The sequence below is a fragment of the Podarcis pityusensis genome (assembly GCF_964106645.2).
Source record: "Podarcis pityusensis genome assembly, chromosome: 13".
NCBI lineage: Eukaryota > Metazoa > Chordata > Lepidosauria > Squamata > Lacertidae > Podarcis > Podarcis pityusensis.
The window spans coordinates 34134690-34152527 of record NC_138038.1 but is presented as its reverse complement, the minus strand read 5'-3'; the positions used below and the strand labels follow the sequence as shown (position 1 = coordinate 34152527).

Sequence of the window (17838 nt, the reverse complement as noted above, 5' to 3'; positions counted from 1 at the left end):
GCAAAATACAGATGCACACACCGATCTACAATGCTAAGTGTGTGACTTTTCCAGCTGGGCTTTGGGCAGCTGCCAGGGCTCTCTTTCCCCTTAGCTTTCCCCTGGCATCTGGGTCTAACTGCCATTTTTATTTCCCAAAACAACCCCCTGCACTGTAGTGCCACAGTCTGGGACACTGTGGGAAATCAAAATGGCAGCCCCCCCCCCGACACATGGCATAGCTCAGAGCACTGCTGCTGCCTGTCACAGATGCCACATTAGCCTGTCAGGGCCTATCCAAGGATATTTTGATTGGTGCCTTGTTAAACCTGGATATAGCTCTACAGGAAACTAATATCCTTTGCACAGCAGTTAGGACACAATTTGGGCTTCCCACAGGCATCTGCGAGAACAAGATGCTGGACTAGAGGGGGGTCACTGGCTTGATCCAGAAGGGCTGTGTAAACTGTTATAATGGGCTGGTACTCTGGGAGACCAGGACTCAAATTCCCACTCAGCCACTGGGTGACCTTGAGCTGCTTAACTCTCAGGCTAACCTACCTCGCAGGGTTGTTGTGGGATGAAACAGAGGGAGGGAGAAGCACACATGCCACCTTGAGCTTGTGAGCAAAGTAAATGTAATAATAAATAATTAATTTAATGCATAAATATAATTAAAAACAGCAAATAAATGTTATTCTATCCATCCATTATGTGCTGATGCCATCTCTCCCGCTCAGCCCCGCCCCAGCATGAAATACAGGCAGGGTTTCTGTCACCTGCCTTTCCTAACTGTCTAAAAGAGGCTAGAAACCTAATGAGTTTCGTGGCATGGCGATCAATGACACTTGTTCTTTGAATTTAGCCCATAGGGAATGGCAAGCATTTCCTTGAAATGAAGAGAAAGGGAGAAAGAGGATGTGAGTCACCTCACTCCACACAACAGCCCTCCCCGGTCCAGGTGAAACCCACAGATCACCTGAGGAGAGGGGGTTAAATCCAGTACGTACCAGAAGCCCATGGAGCAGCATATGGTGTTTGCTCTGAGTAGACAAGCGGTACTTAATTTCTTAAGGAGAGGTTTAAAAGATCATATCCTCTTGAATAACAAAACCGCTAAACTGAAAATCTTTCCCCAACCCCAGATATACGTATGTGGGGGGATTTGTACATGTTCAGGAACTCTCATTGCTTTCCAGTTTGGGCTGAAACCTTTCTTCAAAAGAGTTGCCTGGGTTTAGGGTTACCATACAGTGGTGCCTCGCAAGACGAAATTAATCCGTTCCGCGAGTCTCTTCGTCTTGCGGTTTTTTCGTCTTGCAAAGCACGGCTATTAGCGGCTTAGTGGCTATTAACGGCTTAGCGGCTTTAAGAAAAAGGAAACAAACTCGCAAGAACTCGCAAGACGTTTCGTCTTGCGAAGCAAGCCCATAGGGAAATTCGTCTTGTGGAACGACTAAAAAAAACGGAAAACTCTTTCGTCTTGCGCGTTTTTCGTCTTGTGAGGCATTCGTCTTGCGAGGTACCACTGTATTCCCCAAACTTAAAATTTGGACAAAGTTGAGCTTTTTTGGGGGAACATTCCCCCCCAAAAAAGTTTTGGTGCTTTTCTGGATTTTTATTTTTTTACTTTACCCCTCTTGCTATACATCTGGGTTTTCCTGGACATTTTCCCTGATTTTGCAAAAATCCCACGAACACCAAAATGCTGTGCAATTTCCACAAAAATCTGGAGGTATGGCGACCCTACCTGGGGTGAAACCTAGAACAAATTGAGGCCTATTGCCAGTGGCAAGATGGGGTGGGTAGAGGGGAGAACAAATTCCACAGGGAGAGGTTGTGGAAGGGGGAGTGCAAGACCTACAGACACCCTTCCTTCCTAATTGGGGGCGGGGCAGGTACATTAATTTGAGCCAAACATAAGGTGACTGTTCTAAGAAAAAAATAAGTTATGTGAGTGGGGGAAAATGAAGAACTTCACTTCCCCATTCCAATTGCAATTGTGAAGGTGGGGGAGCAACATTTTTGTGAAAGATCTGGGGAACTTGAGAGACAGGCATGAAAGAATCAGATCTGCCCCACCAACATCTTTTGGAAATCCCCCATTTCAGTTTGAAATTCCCTATGAGTGAGTCTGTCTGTCTGTCTCACACGCCACTTTGAATGAGCTCAGGTGCTAGCTATCCAGGCAGTGAGAGCAACCTGGCAGGCTGGCTGGCTTTCCTCTACTTCAGCAAACAAGCAGAAGTGCAGGACATCCACCCTCCCCCTACCCCACACCACCACCCACCTCCCATTTTCTTGGATGTGGGCCCAGTAGTCGACCCCTGTAAGGCGAGATCCCTGCCTGACTTCTTGGAGGGGTACCAGTACATTCCAGTGCCAGGCCGAGCCTTCCACAGCCAGACACGTAGGGACAAGGAAGCCGATCTCCCTGGCATGAGATGCGAGTCTCCTCCCGTCAAAACTGGCATGAAGTGGGACGTACAGGGTGGGGGTCTGGAACAGAGGGCAATGGCGGACAAGCCGCTGCAAGGGGAACTCTGGGAAGAAAGAGACTGGGGAGGGGACAGGAGGCTGTGCCACAACCCCCTAACCTCATGCCGGTTTGCTTTCTCACCCCCAATATATGTTGACTGCAGTCTTAGTGCTGTAATTCCCTCTTCTGTTTTGCTATAGCCCCAGAAGATTTGCTGCCTAATGCAACCACACACAAGATGCAAAATCCCAACTCTACACTCCAGAGTTTGTACATAGCACCCACGTTGTGAAATCCAGGGAGAAGCATCAGTTCCTTAACATCCTATCCCCTGAAAGCCAGCACAGTGTAGTGGTCATCATGGAGTTGGGGAGTCCCAGATTTGTCTCCTCACCTGGCCACGAAGTTCACTGCGACTGTATTCACGCAGGCTTTTAAAAATCTTGTTTTCCCAATGATTCCCTGTTAATTTCCGCATTATATTTGAGCTTTCATGTGACGTAAAAGCCACTTCTAGAAAACAAAAACTACAGCATGTGTTTAGCACTCATTTCCATGTTATTTGATCCCAGAAAAAGAGGGAATCTGCAACCCCCTTAACTCAGAAAATTGTGGGACTAAAGCCATGAATTTGGGGGCATGCAGTTCTTTTCATGGGGGAATCATGAGGGAACAGAAAAACTAAGCATGCAGGTGCGGAAAGAGGGGAGAGTAGTATTTTTGTCCAGTGACCGTCATTGTCTTGCTCTGCATCCTCTGGTGTGAATGAAATTTAGTGTGACATGCTGGTATATCGGTCAAGGAGCCAGAGTTCCATAACAACAGGGACTGCGGTGTGAAAGGAACATTTAGAAAACAGGTTAGAACCGCTAGCATTATAATTGGGAAAAGTAACACAATATTCCAGAAGTCTGAATGCATCCTTAAATGGCTTTGAGCCAATCTCTTATCTCTCAGCCTAACTTACCTCACAGGTTTGCTCTGAGGATAAAATGGGAGGGAACCTGAGCTTTCGAGGAAGCGTGGGTGGAAAAATGTGATGAATATGGATTATTTTTTTCCCTTCAGTTTCTTTCCTGTGGTGTTTTGCTGCCTGGGATAAAGGTTAAAGATCCCCACCTCATTCCATTGATGTACAGAAGGCAACTAGGCTGTGAGTTGAATATAACAGTGGGCAGGACAGGAGGCCAGTTTTGTAGGCCAGGACAGGCCATGTAGATTACACTCTCTGTCATCTTAATACCTCACCACCATTGCTCCCTCAGCCTCCTCTGAATCTGTTACATTCACACCACACATTGACAGCACTCTTATGCCACTTTAGCAACCAGGGCTTCCACCAACAAACCCCGGGAACTGTAGTTTGTTAACGGTGCTGCGAGTTGTTAGGAGACCCGTCACAGAGCTACCATCCCCAACACCCTTAAACTACAGTTCCCAGGATGGTTTGAGGGAAGCCATGATGATTGTCAAGGTGGTATAAGAGTGCTTTAAATCTACAGCGTTGGTGTATGAGGCTGGTGCTTCACTGCCTAATGACAGAGCCGGCCCGGTCTTCCTCTGTTCCCAATCCTGAAGTCCAGAATTCACCGTTATTGCCCAAATGTAACACTTCAGCTCCTCTTATCCAATTTATGTAGGTCTCCTTCACTCCTAAAATACTTCAATCGGGTCTGCCTTGTGTGTAGAATGCCCTCTCAATCACAGCTCTTAGGTTCTGTCTCCTCTTCCCTTCAAACCCCACTCCCCCCCACCTCCATTTTGCCTCTGGCTTATCCCCTTAATAGGCTTATTCCCAATTGTAACTAAGCTTCAAAAGACATGCAACACCCACAGCCAGACCCACTGCCTCTTTCCTTCCTCCTCCTACCTCAGAGGTGGGCAACCTCATTTCAGCTCCACAGTGATCCATGCCAGTAGTTGGAGGAACCAGAAGCAAGCGTACCTCCTGTACAGGAGGCTCAATGCCAAAAAATGCAGTGTTTGTACATCTACCTGCTAGCTCCCCATCTTCCAGTCAGGCGTGCGAGAGGCATGACCACAGTTCAAGAGCACATTCCAGCCATGCAAAAGCACTTGAAGGGGTAAGGGGTACAGCCTGGAGGCTGGAGCCCTGCATTTGACACTCAGGCCTGAAGTTCCTTACCTCCTACTCCACTGTTTTCCTCAATTCTCCATTTTAGATTCTCCTCCTCGGGGATTCTTACTTGCCTGTGTTAACCCCCGTGTGCACCATGTACTCCAGCAGCACCGAAGAGAACAATAAGCACCCTCCACCCACAAAACATTTATATTAGTAATTGGCACATCACCCACAGAGACAATGGAGTGTCCACCCCAAAGACTGAAAAAGTGCAACTAACTTGATGGGTGAATAACATAGGTTAGAAAAAACCAAAAATAGAATGAACTGAATGGCAGTGTAGCAATCTTCAAAGGCCAATTTGGGGTTACTTTTATGACTCTCTTTAAAGCTCAGGTGATGAGTGCCAGACAGCTAGGGAGCCACAGGGAAGTTTAGGTACGGTAAGTTGTTAATGTTTAATGCTGTATCATGATTTTAATATTTGGTTGGGAGCCGCCCAGAGTGGCTGGGGAAACCCAGCAAGATGGGCGGGGTATAAATAATAAATTATTATTATTATTAAGTACAAAACCAAAACCCTTAAGAAATTAAACCTTAAGGGAACAACCCATCCAAATAGTCCAATGAGGACGGAGGACTCAGAGGGTGTGTAATGCTGACTGGCTCTTATGAGGCGGGATGACAATAATACTTTGGAAAGGAAATGGAATGGAGTATCGTGGGAGAGAGCATAGCTGGCACCTTCAAAAGCAGTACATCCTGGCATACTTTCTTGCAGGTTTGGTGTGTGTGTGTGTGTGTGTGCACGCGTGCATGTGCTTGCATGCACACACAAATATATAGAAATTGTTGTACATCACCCCAATCTGAGCAGTGTGAGATAAGAGACTAGCAGACTAGCAGAAGCAGAAGTGTTCGTCACTTCCGTGCTTTTTCTTTTTAGAGATTTGGCGGGCACATGTGCTGCCTGTAATTTTTTTGTTGCCGCAGCCACCCTTAGGTTGGTCTGGTTGCTATGAGTCTGCCTCTCAATCCAAAGTTCTTCCTAAATGGGCTGACTGAAGCCAGTGATGGTGAAGCTGAAATGGGGGGTGGAATACAAAGGCTACCTCGTCTCCATCGATGGCTACATGAACATGGAGCTTGCAAATACAGTGGTACCTCGGGTTACATACACTTCAGGTTACACACTCCACTAACCCAGAAATATTGCCTCAGGTTAAGAACTTTGCTTCAGGATGAGAACAGAAATCGTGCTCCGGCGGCACAGCAGCAGCAGCACCCCATTAGCTAAAGTGGTGCTTCAGGTTAAGAACAGTTTCAGGTTAAGAGCGGACCTCCAGAACAAATTAAGTACTTAACCCGAGGTACCACTGTACAGAAGAATATATTGATGGTGCATTATCTGGACACCTTGGTGAAGTTCTGATAAGGTGCAATAATGTCCTTTTATATTATATAAGGGGTGTGGAAGAAGAAGACGGAGAAATGAGAGAATAAGTATTTTGGGGGGAATGTTGTTGTTGTTTAACTGTGCTAAGAAATTTAGTTGTCCGGTTTTGTTTGCTTGCTTTTTAAAGGTTTTGTCAAGTAACATTTTTTATGGCCAAAAAATAAACATTGTCATTGAAGAAAAGTTACCACTATGGAAGAAAAATAAACTATTTCTGACAAAAAATAAAAAAGCAGTGAGAGATTCCAGAAGTTTGAAGGAACATATATTCAACCTGAGACTGCAATGGAGGGGCTCACAGCATTAACACCCCAATAAGGAATTGCTTCTCCCATAACCACAGCCTTGGATCCCAGCAGAAATCAGGCATGGCTCTGTCTCTCAGCTGCTCAGCCCACTTCTCACACACCTCAACTCTGGCTTTTGTTTTTCTAGTGAGAGACAGATGAGGGAGGGCCCCCCCCCCATTTGCCCTCTGGGGCAACTTCTTTTGTTACCTTAAGGACCCATACTTACAGGGCCATTACCAGAAAATTTGTCTGGCTATTATAGCAATTGGATACTTGTTGGATCCAGGAATTAGAAGGAATTCAGGCATGCTGCTTCTTTGGGGATCACTCCTAGCAGAGCAAGATTGTCTTCCATGAACATGGTCTTAACAGTGAGTCTGTCAGTGACTGTGTGGAGGCCAATTCTGGATGCACTAGGCCTTCCACAGTGGAGACATAGGTTTCTCTCTTTTGTAGAGTTTGAGCATCTTCAAAGTCTGACACCTTTGGTAAAGGTGTTTCCTAGGTGTCGGTGTTTATACTACATTTTTAAAGATTTGCCTTAAGAGTGTCTTTAAATCTCTTTTGTTAACCACCAGCATTATACTTTTCATTTTTAAGTTTGGAATAGAGTAGTTGCTTTGGAAGATGATAATCGGGCATTTGAGCAACATGACCAGCCCAACGAATCATTGCTTTGATACTGGTGATCTTTTCTTCTAGTACACTGGCATTAGTTCACCTGTCTTCCCAAGTGATGTGTAAACTTTTTCGGACACACTGTTTATGTTTCACAAGCAGCTTACCTGCCACCTCCCAAACTTGCGGTATCAATGCTAAATCTCTCCTTGCTGCCCAACCACCTAACTCCCCCCCCCCCATTTTTAATTTGCTCCCAGTTTCTAGTTAGCACTTTCAAGCCCACCAGGAACTTCCAATCTTTCCAAGACCTCATGCAAAAAAATACCTCCCTCAGCCTTCTCTCTCTTTGCACTTCCTCTCTGCTTGTTTCTGTGCTGGGAACTCTTGCTTGGTCAGTTGTCTGAATACCTTTGGGATATGTTGGTGCAGAGACTGAATTCTTCCAAGGGGGGAGTCTTGCCCCTTGGCTATGGATTCCTATGGCTTTGATGCATACTCTGGTATCTAGAGACCAAGTATGTTCAGCCTTCCTTGGGGGCAATGCGAAGGTCACTTATCTTCCTTCTCTCCCTACCCCACCTCTTAGTTAGATTGTTCCACAAGTCAGAATATGTACTGCTAACTCTCCCAGGAAGGTTCATTAGATAAGGCACACCTGGCTCCAAGAACTTGTATTTAATGACCTGGAACTCACTCTCCCTCTCTCTCACACACCAGTAATAACCAATAACAACTGTTATATATAAAAGCCTGTATTTTTATTCAGGTCATACTAATAAAAAACAGAAATAAAATGGCATTCAATATGAAATGCATGCATGGTGAATTGCAGTGAGTTAGCAAAAAGGAAAAAAAGAGACCACATCACTTTTGTTTACAAACAACATTGTACAACGCATCACAGCTTTATAAACTCATTTCTGGAGTACCCGTTTCCACCACCCACTTCTGCCCCCAAATGGAGACCATATTGAACGGTGACCTCCAGGACAATATTAGTAGTTTTAGTCCCCTGATGAGCATCCAGGAAACCTAAGAACAAAACCCACATTGATCATTAAGAACTACTTGGAAATGACTTTTCTTTTTTCCCCAAGGTCCAGCATCTCTTCTACATACATCGAGGAGAACCAGTTAAGAGTAGAAAATGTTCTCTAGAAGCAGAGCTCTGACTTCCATAGGGCAAGTCTGTACAATAATGTAGTGGTAACATTTGCGGGTGGGGGAAAATACTGATGGGACAAGCACATTGGAAAGTCATGGGACTATCAGATGTTCTGTTCTTTGGATGGATGGATATTTTCTGTGCAGAGCCCCAGTAGGGATGCATCTCTGCTCCTCCAAAGGGGACCCAAGCAGTAGTGAGCTTCAGGTCAGCAATGATGACAGCTTTGTTTTCCTGAGGTGGGCTTCCTAGACGTAGTTCTTGCTGGGGTAATCACTGTGGGGCTGAGAGGCAGCAGCTGTGTACCGGGCGCTGTAGTTGTTGCTCTCCTTCTTGGGACAATTGCAGCAGAGCAGAGCTCCTCCGAGGATCAACAAGGCAGAAGATGCCCAGCCGATGTAAAGGGCAGCTCCCAGCTCCCTCTTCTGGGCATCGATCACCATCGGGTTGTAGAACTCGCGGACGATGGTGTTGGCTGACCAGCACACAGGGATGAGGCAAAGGATCCCTGCCACTATGAAGACTGCGCCAGAGACAATCATTATGCGGGCCTTGGTGTCCTCGTCTTCCACGCAGTTGGTGCACTTGGCCCCCACGATGGCAACCATCAGAGCCAGAGCAGCCAGGAGCACAGAGATGACCATCAGGGCACGGGCTGTCTGCACATCCTGAGAAAGGGCCAGCATGGAGTCGTAGACCTTGCACTGCATCTGCCCGGTGCTCTGCACCACGCAGTTCATCCACAGCCCTTCCCAAGTGATCTGCGCCACGACAATGTTGTTGCCAATGAAAGCGGAGACTTTCCACATGGGCAGGGCACAGGTTATGATGGTTCCGATCCAGCCCACCACTGTCAGGGCCATGCCCATGATCTGGAATCCAGCAGAGGCCATGACTCAAGGTGAAGACGACAACCCTGTAGAGAATACAAGCAAGGACACTTTTAATGCATATCCCCAGAAAGTCATTGTTATCCTTTGTGTTCTGGGGCAAGAGACCTTGCCCTTAGTGTTTTAACGCACGTTACATTTGAGGTCATCCATGCAGGTGGTCATTGGTGCAATTCAACTTTCTCCAGTTTAACTTATGGTATTTTATATGTACACATTACATTCTAAATAAGTCTTAGGTCACCCATCTCCGACTTGGAAGTCTCCAGGTGTTGTTGCCATCCCTCTCTGACCATTGGCCATGCTGGCTGGGGCTGATGGGAGTTGTAGGCCACAACATCTGGAGAGCACCAGCTCGGGGAAGGCAGGTTTAGGCCAATTCAACTCTTGGTGGCTAAATGGAAGTCCTTTCGTTCAGTGGCAGCAAAGCTGGAAATATTTGTTGCCTTATTGAGCCTCACTTGCTGCCTTCCTGCAAGGATCTACACTCTAGAGAGCAGCATTCCCTAGCCTTGGGTCTCTGGATGTTGTTGGACTACAGTTTCCATCATCCCTGACCACTGGCCCTGCTGGCTAGGAACAGTGGGAGCTGTAATCCAACCACATCTTGGGACACAAGGTTGAGAAAAGCTGTTCTGGAGGAACCCTCGTTCTGATCCAGCAAAGCTCATGTGTGGTACACCCACAACCCTGACGCTTGCAGAAATATCCTACTGGAGCCACCTTCAAATGAGACCCAACTGTAAAACAATTTGACAAAAGTTAAAATTTGTCTTGAATAAGTGACATTGCTCTGTAGCAGGCCATTTCGCAGGCTGCATAGCCCATATAGCGTTGAAGGGCTCCCCTTGTCAAGCCAGTTTTCCCTTGTCACTGAGGGGCGGTGAACATGGATTAGCTGCATGCAGTTATACAACCTGTTTTTTCCAGAAAACCAGGCGTCGCTACTTGTTCTGTTGCCCGCCCATTATTGGGGTTAAATTTTAAGGCAGCTGCGGCGGCAGTGGGGGGAGAGATCCCTTCAGGCTAAGTATAGGTTGGAATGAGGTTTCTTTCACCAAGCTTCAATTCATGCCCTGCCCCCCACAATATGGTGGGGAAGGTTAAACAAGAGAAGCGCTCTAAACTCAGTGTGTTATCACTAGTTTGCATAGGCAGAAGCAGCTCACCAAGCACCAGAAAGTCACACATACCTGGTAGCATTTTCTGTGTCAGCTTTGAAAAAAGTTACAGGATTCTTTAGCCTTGGTACAGGACAACCCAACTCCTACCATATGCACTCTGGAGAGAGACTATTATTGCAGGATCAGGCCAGTGGGCCCATCTAGTCCAGCATACTGTTCTTACAATGGCCGACCAGATGCCCATGAGAAGCCCAAAAGCAGGACATGAGTGCAAGACAACTCTCCCCTGCCCTGCAGTTGCCAGCAACTGGCATTCAGAAGTCATGTAGAGCTTGGTGCCTGAGCCCTTGTGGAAAATTCCTGGTTCAATACCTGGCACCTCCAGGTAAAAGGGGAGGTGATGGGAAAGGCTCTACCAAAGAGGGCCAGCCCAAGGCATTTCACTGCCTAAGGCAGAGAAGATTACACACTTTCGCCCAATCCCCATACAGGTGCCAACTGAGCTGGCAGTTGAACCTTAATTAAAGGCTGGTGATGGGATAATGTCCTCCACCCAAGGCAGCAAGGTCATTTAGGGGACAAGGACACACCCATGTTCTGTCCTCCTGCAGAAGGGAATGGCCAGGCAGCCTTAGAAGGAGCAGTACCCCCAAACATCTGTTACTTGAGGCAGTTGCCTCACATGGAGTAAAGGTTGGGCTGCCCAAGATTCCAAAAGCTAATGGCAGCCAGGAGTGGACAATACTGGGCTTCGACAGCATTTGAGGTCAATTCACATACCATGAAAAACCATGGTTTGGCATTTAAAATAAGCAAGCCATGTGCTCCAGTTCAGAGGATTGCCTCTTCTTTTTTAAAACAAAACAAAACGAAACACAAGGCCCGTAGTTTGCAACTGCACCTGAACTGGCAGATGCTGGTTTGTGCTTCCTCTCAGCCAGGACTGAAAGCCAAAATTTAAAGTTGGTTTGCAGTCCTGGCTTAGAGATCCAGACCAAACCAGAGCTGGCCAGTTCAGGAGTTAGCTGACAACTAATACGTCTTGCACTAAAGATGATAAGTGCCCTTTCCAGTTGCTTTATTTTTCCTGGATTCTAGAACAGCTCTCTCTCACTCTCTCTCCATTTTCTATGTAGTTTCAGAATGACTGGAAAGGGCAACATTTTGTTTACTGAAAAATAAGCTGATGTTTTTATTTCAGATTAATCCAGAACACTTTTACCTCTGGCACCACCCAGGATTGGCTTCAACAGTGGGTGCCTCTGGCAGCAACATGAAATGCCCAACAGAATGTGGACTTTGGTATCTACAGATACAGTGGTACCTCGGGTTAAGTAATTCCTTCCGGAGGTCCATTCTTAACCTGAAACTGTTAACCTGAAGCACCACCTTAGCTAATGGGGCCTCCTGCTGCTGCCACGCCGCCAGAGCACAATTTCTGTTCTCATCCTGAAGCAAAGTTCTTAACCTGAGGTACTATTTCTGGGTTAGCGGAGTCTGTAACCTGAAGCGTCTGTAACCTGAAGCGTATGTAACCCGAGGTACCACTGTATTTCCTCTGCTTTATTAGCAATATTAGCTGACCTAAATTTTTGCAAGCAAGAACTGTTGGCTGTTCATAAACCCCACTTAAAATTCTACAGATGCACTTTGCCCCTTTCCCCCAAAGTAGTGGGATTGTAGGTAGTTGTAGGGGGACTTTGGGCGTACAAATTTTCAGGGGTGCCCTGTGCGATGCCAAAATTTGGTGTGCCCCGTCTTCCACCTTTGTCACAGCGCCCCCTGTGGCGCCCAGCATAGGTGAACTGGGACTCGGCTATACAGCTGCAAATAAAACAATTTTAAGTACGTTTTAAGTACAATATACAATGTGACACTAGATGGCGATGGAAAATTCAGTATTTTTAAAAAACATTTTTTATTTTTTTAAAAAAAGCATTTTCAAAACAGTTTTTATATGTGCGTATATTCCACCCAGGTCATGCTCCCCTAAATCTGCCTCTGATTGTAGCAGCTGAAGTCCCCACAATTCACGACTTTGAAAATCAGGGCAACCTGCTAAAGGAGTTGGCAGGGAGGGGTTCATCAGGTGGCTTATGCTGTGGTAGAGGTGTGGCAGCTGACCTCAGGATCCTGTCTTCTCAGAAGAGAACACCTGTGTTTTAAGCAATGCTCCCACCTGACTCATAGAGGCTGGAGATAGCCTAGGTAGGTGATACTCCTATTTGACTCAGAAACAAGGCCTAGCTCCTGACTCATCTGGTCAGGCAAAACCATTCAGGATTAGCCTTCAGACTCTAAACAAAGCCAGATGATATAGATAGTTCTCTTTTTCTCCTCCTCATACTGAGCAGGGCAGAAGAAAAACAACACTCCCTCCCTCCAACTCATCAGGCACCTAGAATAGCAGCGGTTGCACAACTGGTTGTTCTCTCAAGATCCGCTTTGAGCAGGTAGAGAGGGACACCTGCCCTAGGAGCGACCTCAAGAATTGCATCATCTTCTGCCCTCAGGACTCAACAAGGTAGTTTGTTGCCACTGGCACTCCGCAACATTAACTGAAGGGAAAGAACAGTATAATTTGGCGACCTATTTCACAACTGTTAGGCAACAGATACATGCCATTCTCCTCAGCGTTGTCGCTCACTTGTTTGCAGTGTCTGTATGGGGCGGGGGAGGAGGAATGTCCTCATTGTTTTAGTCAAAGCTGGGTATTTAGGTTTCAGCCCACCTCTGCCCCAAGGCTCCAGGCAAGTCAGGCGACAAGGACATGTACAGCAAGAAAGCACTACAAACATCCACTGGGCTCTCTCTGGGAGGAAACAGTGGTTTGGATGGGACATCACCTCCTTCCCACCCCCATTAAAACAACCGGCACATGCCTGGACACAAACTATACATTACGCAAGGGGTCCTTTATCAGAACTCGCCCAACATTTTGCTTTATATTGGCATGTCAAAGGGGAGGCTCCAAATTCAGTAACAGCAGTAAAAGTTAAGCCCTACACAGTCTTGGTTGGAGTAGGTTTACTCTGTACAGAAGTGAATCTTTAAAACTATTTACAAATTACCTTTTCTCAGCAAGTCCAAGGCACTCTAGCAGGTGCTCAGTATCACTATTACAGAGCTAAGTGACTGAACAGGTCAATTTGGAGCTTCATTTGGGGAGCCATGCTCAGGAAAAAACTTGATGTTGCAAACTTGATAGATGATCCAGGGGAATGCTCAGCGCTAAGGCAAGTGTAATGGCAGTTTGTGTATCTCGCAATGCAACAAGATTAATAGCAGCTCAAGGGAGGCAGTGGAAGAAATGCAGAATGGGATTTTAGGCTGGCAAAATTTTGCATGAGAAAAGGTTAAAGAAAGACCTCCCGCCAACTGCAACTGCTCCATTAACAAAACAGGCAATCTGATCACAGAATTCCTGCATGGCTTATAGCCTGCCTTTTGAGGTGTACACTTTTGATCTGCTAAGCCTAGGCAAGCGTGCAAAGGATCTTTAAACACTGGGATGTTAAACTTAAAAAAAACAACAACCCTAGGTTTGCGCTATGTTCCATTTCAGCTGCATACAGCAATTGATTGTTAGCTTATTACCATGGAGCCCAGTATGTTTTTTAGCCAGCATAAATAAAAATGGGGCTGGGGTTATGAGACTAAGTAAAGCACAGAACAGATTTCACCTGGAAGCTGCGTACTTGGTCCCCAAAAGCCCTTAATGCTGATTACAGCAAAGGAGATGCTGGATGTGTCAGGTTAATGATAGAGAAACATAGGCAAGTAGCAACAAGTCTCTCCTCCCAAGTCCAAGCCTGGTTTTCTACGTCCACCAACCATGCTGTCTGAGGCTGATTGGCTTGGAGCCCAAAACCATTGAAGGGCATCCAGGTTGGGGGAAGGCTAGTCCAAGGAAGGATTTAGGAAGAACCTACGCAGGGTTGTGTCCTGAGCTAAACTGATCACACCAGCACCGCCATTTTCTTTCTCAAAGAGGAAGAGAAGACAAAGAGACAAGGAAAGAAACATACAGGAAGGAGTTCTAAATGGATCCTTTGTTGTAAATAGTGTCTAACAGCTTCCTCAACCTCAGCCCTCCAGATGTTTGGAGACTACAATTCCCATCATCCCTGACCACTGGTCCTGCTAGCTAGGGATCATGGGAGTTGTAGGTCAAAAAAATCAGGAGGGCTGAGGTTGAAGAAGCCTGATCTAAAACATTAAGCCTTCTGATATGAGAAGAGGCAGAATACTACCTGTGCAATAGGCTCTAGGCCCTGATTTTGTAATTAAGTCCTGGTAAAGGCCACTTTAAAAAAAAAAAAAAAAATGAGTAACAAGTTGCAATTTTTTTTTCCAACCACCCACTGTCTCAGTCAATGTGTGTTTCTATTTAAAGCCTCAGGGGAGGTTTACATCACATGAAGATCACACCCTTTCAAACCATGTTAATCCAGGGCCAATTCCAACCATGTTTTACGGTATAGTTTTCAGCTAGTTTAAAGGACCAACTTTACCTTCCTTCACAGGTGCAATAAACCCAACCAAAACACAGTGCCATCTTGCTGTTCAGGTGGCTCTAAAATCAACCCTACTTCTCCCTTTTCTACTCCCAAAACTAAGTAACACAAGTCTAGTCTGATTTGGAATTAAACACTTTAGACACAGGTCTTAAGTCGTGTCTAGTTTTCATTATCCCATTGTTTGGGAATACCTGTATTAGGACCAACCAAATGTCACAAAAATGTGGCAAGCTTTTGAGTTATTTAGGCAAGAGGGTGGGGGTGCTTGATGAAGAGTTATGGAGAACTCAAAAGCATGCCACGTTTTGTGAGTTGTTAGACAATGCATTTATTAGAATCAACCAAAAAATGTATTACCTTTGGATTCTGCCCTCCCCCTATGGATCAACCAATACACTAACAAGAACTTTGAAAAACCAGTATGTTACAGACGTGTGAAATCCACCTGTCGCAAGGCTCCTTTCTAACCACCACCCCATGGTTACAGGTGGGCTAGGGTCCTCCTCCCCCCCCCCCCCATTTCCAGAAGACAAGGCAAAGCTCCGACTCTAGCCCTACTTATTCTGCAGCCCCAAAACTCTCGAGAGAAGGCAAGTCTTAGGAGCTGCAGAAATCGACCTCTTCTGCCTGCTAGGTGGGTGGGGTATACGGGCGCAGGTATGGCGGGAGAATCGTCAGCCCTTATGGAAGGTTTTCCAGCCTCTGGGACAAAGAGACACGAGGTCACTGGGTGCCTGCGCTCCAGGGAACCAAGGTTCCCCACCTCCGCCACACGTATGCCTCGGGCGGGGCCGGGGCGTGAGCGGGGGGGGGGAGAAGAAGGCGGGGCCGCACTCCTCGCTTTGTCCATGCCCTTCAACCGAAACTGTCCCCCCTCCTCTTTCTTCTCAAGGGGGTTTGTTTCAGTGGGAGTCCAGCTCGCCACCGAAACATCAGGGCGCCACCCACTCCCTTGCTGGGACAATGGAGGCGAGGGGGGAGGATGCCTTTGATATGCGCAAGGGGGGAGGGGGGGAGCGCGGACCCACAACTCCAGTCCTTTCCCACCATCAAGTTCCCAGCAAAGTTAAGAAAGCCATTTCTGTTTGCCGCTCAAGTTTGCTCTCCACCTAAGTGCCCCTGGGAGCACTGCGCCCACGGAACTCCACGAACACAAGCTATCCATGCCCGCTCGTTTCAATGGGTCTACTCTCGCGTAGGGCTCTGGGCTCACATTGCCTCTCTAACCCTTTATTTAGCGGGCAATTTTTTTACTCTTCCAAGGGCTTTTAAAGGCAGACTTATCGCTCCGGAGACCAAAAGGAGCGAGAGAACGCATCTCACGACAAGTCCCTAAATTAGCGCTCGGGCGTTTATTGAAGACGCCCGTAAACGAAAGCGCTTTCCGCACATGCTTAAGAATCCGCGGGTCTTCATTGATCAAGCGCGAGTTTCACCACTCGCATTAATCTTACCCCATTCCAAAGAAAGCAAATCTAAATCTGTTCCAAGCTTTACCAAATACCGCAGGATATCGAGCGTCCTTTGGGAAGGAGCGCGGAACATAATAAATTTAATAAATAAAGGACTTATTTAATACTGTCTAAATACCGCATCGATCCTTGGGGAAGGGACCCAGGCGTCCTGACATCACTCCTCAAGGCATCCCACGGGACCCACATAACGCAACAGATTTTTTTAAAACTTTGCCTCGCACACAATACCAAGTCTTTAAAATAAAGTAAAACTAGTTAACCCATTTCCACTCTGCAAATCACCAATCTCACTAGCCCCGCAGCCATCCAGCTAAAGTCTCTTCCCTTACCTGTTGACGGGACCCAAGGAGCGAAAAGGCTTCAAATCCTCAGGAGGCAAGTTGGAGGCAACTTTCCTGGAGGGGCCGGCTATATACCCCTCTCATCCTCCTCCTCAGCCCTCCCCCCCAGACCACACCCCTCTCATCCCTGATGACGTCAGTGGCAGGTGAAACTGGCGGCCTGGGATAGAAAACCGTCGGGAGGAAAAGCCCCCAAAAGAGGAAAGGGGGGGCAAGGAGAAAGAGCGACCGAGACGGGCTTGCCCCACCCAGGGCGAAACTGGCGCAAGCGAGCGAGCGCACCTGGGCGGAGGAAGGGGCGCGCTGGCGAAGAGGATCTGGTCGAAAGGTTCCCAGGTGCTCGCCCTCGAACCGCTCCTTAACCTAGCCCGGCCGGACTTTTACTTCGGCCAGCATTATTATTATTATTATTATTATTATTATTAGGCCAGTAATATCCGCGGAACTCGGTGGGGGCCTTCCGCCTTCCTTGCGAGCAAGCGTGACCCGGATCGGGCTGCAAGAAGTTGGGAGGAAGGAAAATAATTCCCCTCGGTGGCACGAATACACGACAGCTCCGTGGATTAACCACGAGGCCAATAAAGGGGCCATATAGAGTTTAACCTTAGGCGCTTCAGATTTTTAGGCTTTTCGGTTTCCTGGGTCAGCCATGGAGCTCGCCCGTTCACCTTGGGCCAGTCACTCCCTATTAGCCTTCTCTTCCTCCCGGATTTTGTTTCTTTTGAGGAGGAATCCAGGTACATAGAAAACCGTGTCCTGAGGCAAGACCTCATTCCTGTCTTTGCCACAGCCAAAACCAGGGAAAGGGTGGGATGGGGGGAGTTCCGAGGAGTATTATGGATTATTTGTGTTTTGACGATTTTCTCCTCAGAATCTGAAGGGTCATCCAGTCCAACCCCCTGCAATGCAGGAATTGCTTGCGCAAGGTGGGTTTTGAACCCATGACCCTAAGATTTGGCCTCACGATCCACTAACTGAGCTACCCCTAATGATTTGATCTGAATACATTTGTTAATTTTAGATCATTTGTTTGATGCCTATATGTGTGTTCCCGTCTGTATGTAGACTCTCTTAAAAAAGCAGCCCCAACCCCAGCCTGGCAGACATGGGATGTGTCCCTATTGCTCCTGCCAGTTGTGGGGGCAGGCGAACTCCTACTCAGAGATACGCCAGAATGGAGTAGGTGTAGCGACCAGGCCCCATGCCATCAAAGGTCAGCAGCGGGGCTGGCTCATGCCCTCCCTATTATTATTGGTTCCTTTATAGACTGCTGAATTTGCCAAGCTGGGTTTCTGAGGGCTACCACCAACGGATGTCTTGGTGGTGGTAATTCTGCCCACCTACACTTCCTGCATTGCAGGCGGTGGGCTACATGACAATTCTAGGGGGAGTGCCATGTCCGAGGAGTGATGCTG

General features: G+C 47.1%; 1 protein-coding gene and 1 pseudogene across 2 annotated transcripts; one reads left to right on the top strand and one right to left on the bottom strand.

Annotated features, from left to right (window-relative positions):
* Nucleotides 1-5513: 5513 nt before the first annotated feature.
* On the top strand, nt 5514-6200 carry LOC308461224 (small nuclear ribonucleoprotein F-like; annotated as a pseudogene). Its single transcript has 2 exons — nt 5514-5701; nt 5926-6200. The product of its transcript is annotated as a small nuclear ribonucleoprotein F-like (transcript).
* Nucleotides 6201-7644: 1444 nt separating this feature from the next.
* LOC308461673 (claudin-4-like) lies at nt 7645-16518 on the bottom strand. Its single transcript, XM_080978791.1, has 2 exons — nt 16412-16518; nt 7645-8989 (listed from the first exon to the last, which is right to left on the bottom strand). The coding sequence occupies exon 2, from the start codon at nt 8964-8966 to the stop codon at nt 8322-8324; it is 645 nt and encodes a 214-aa protein (XP_080834917.1). The 5' UTR covers nt 8967-8989; nt 16412-16518; the 3' UTR covers nt 7645-8321.
* Nucleotides 16519-17838: the final 1320 nt, after the last annotated feature.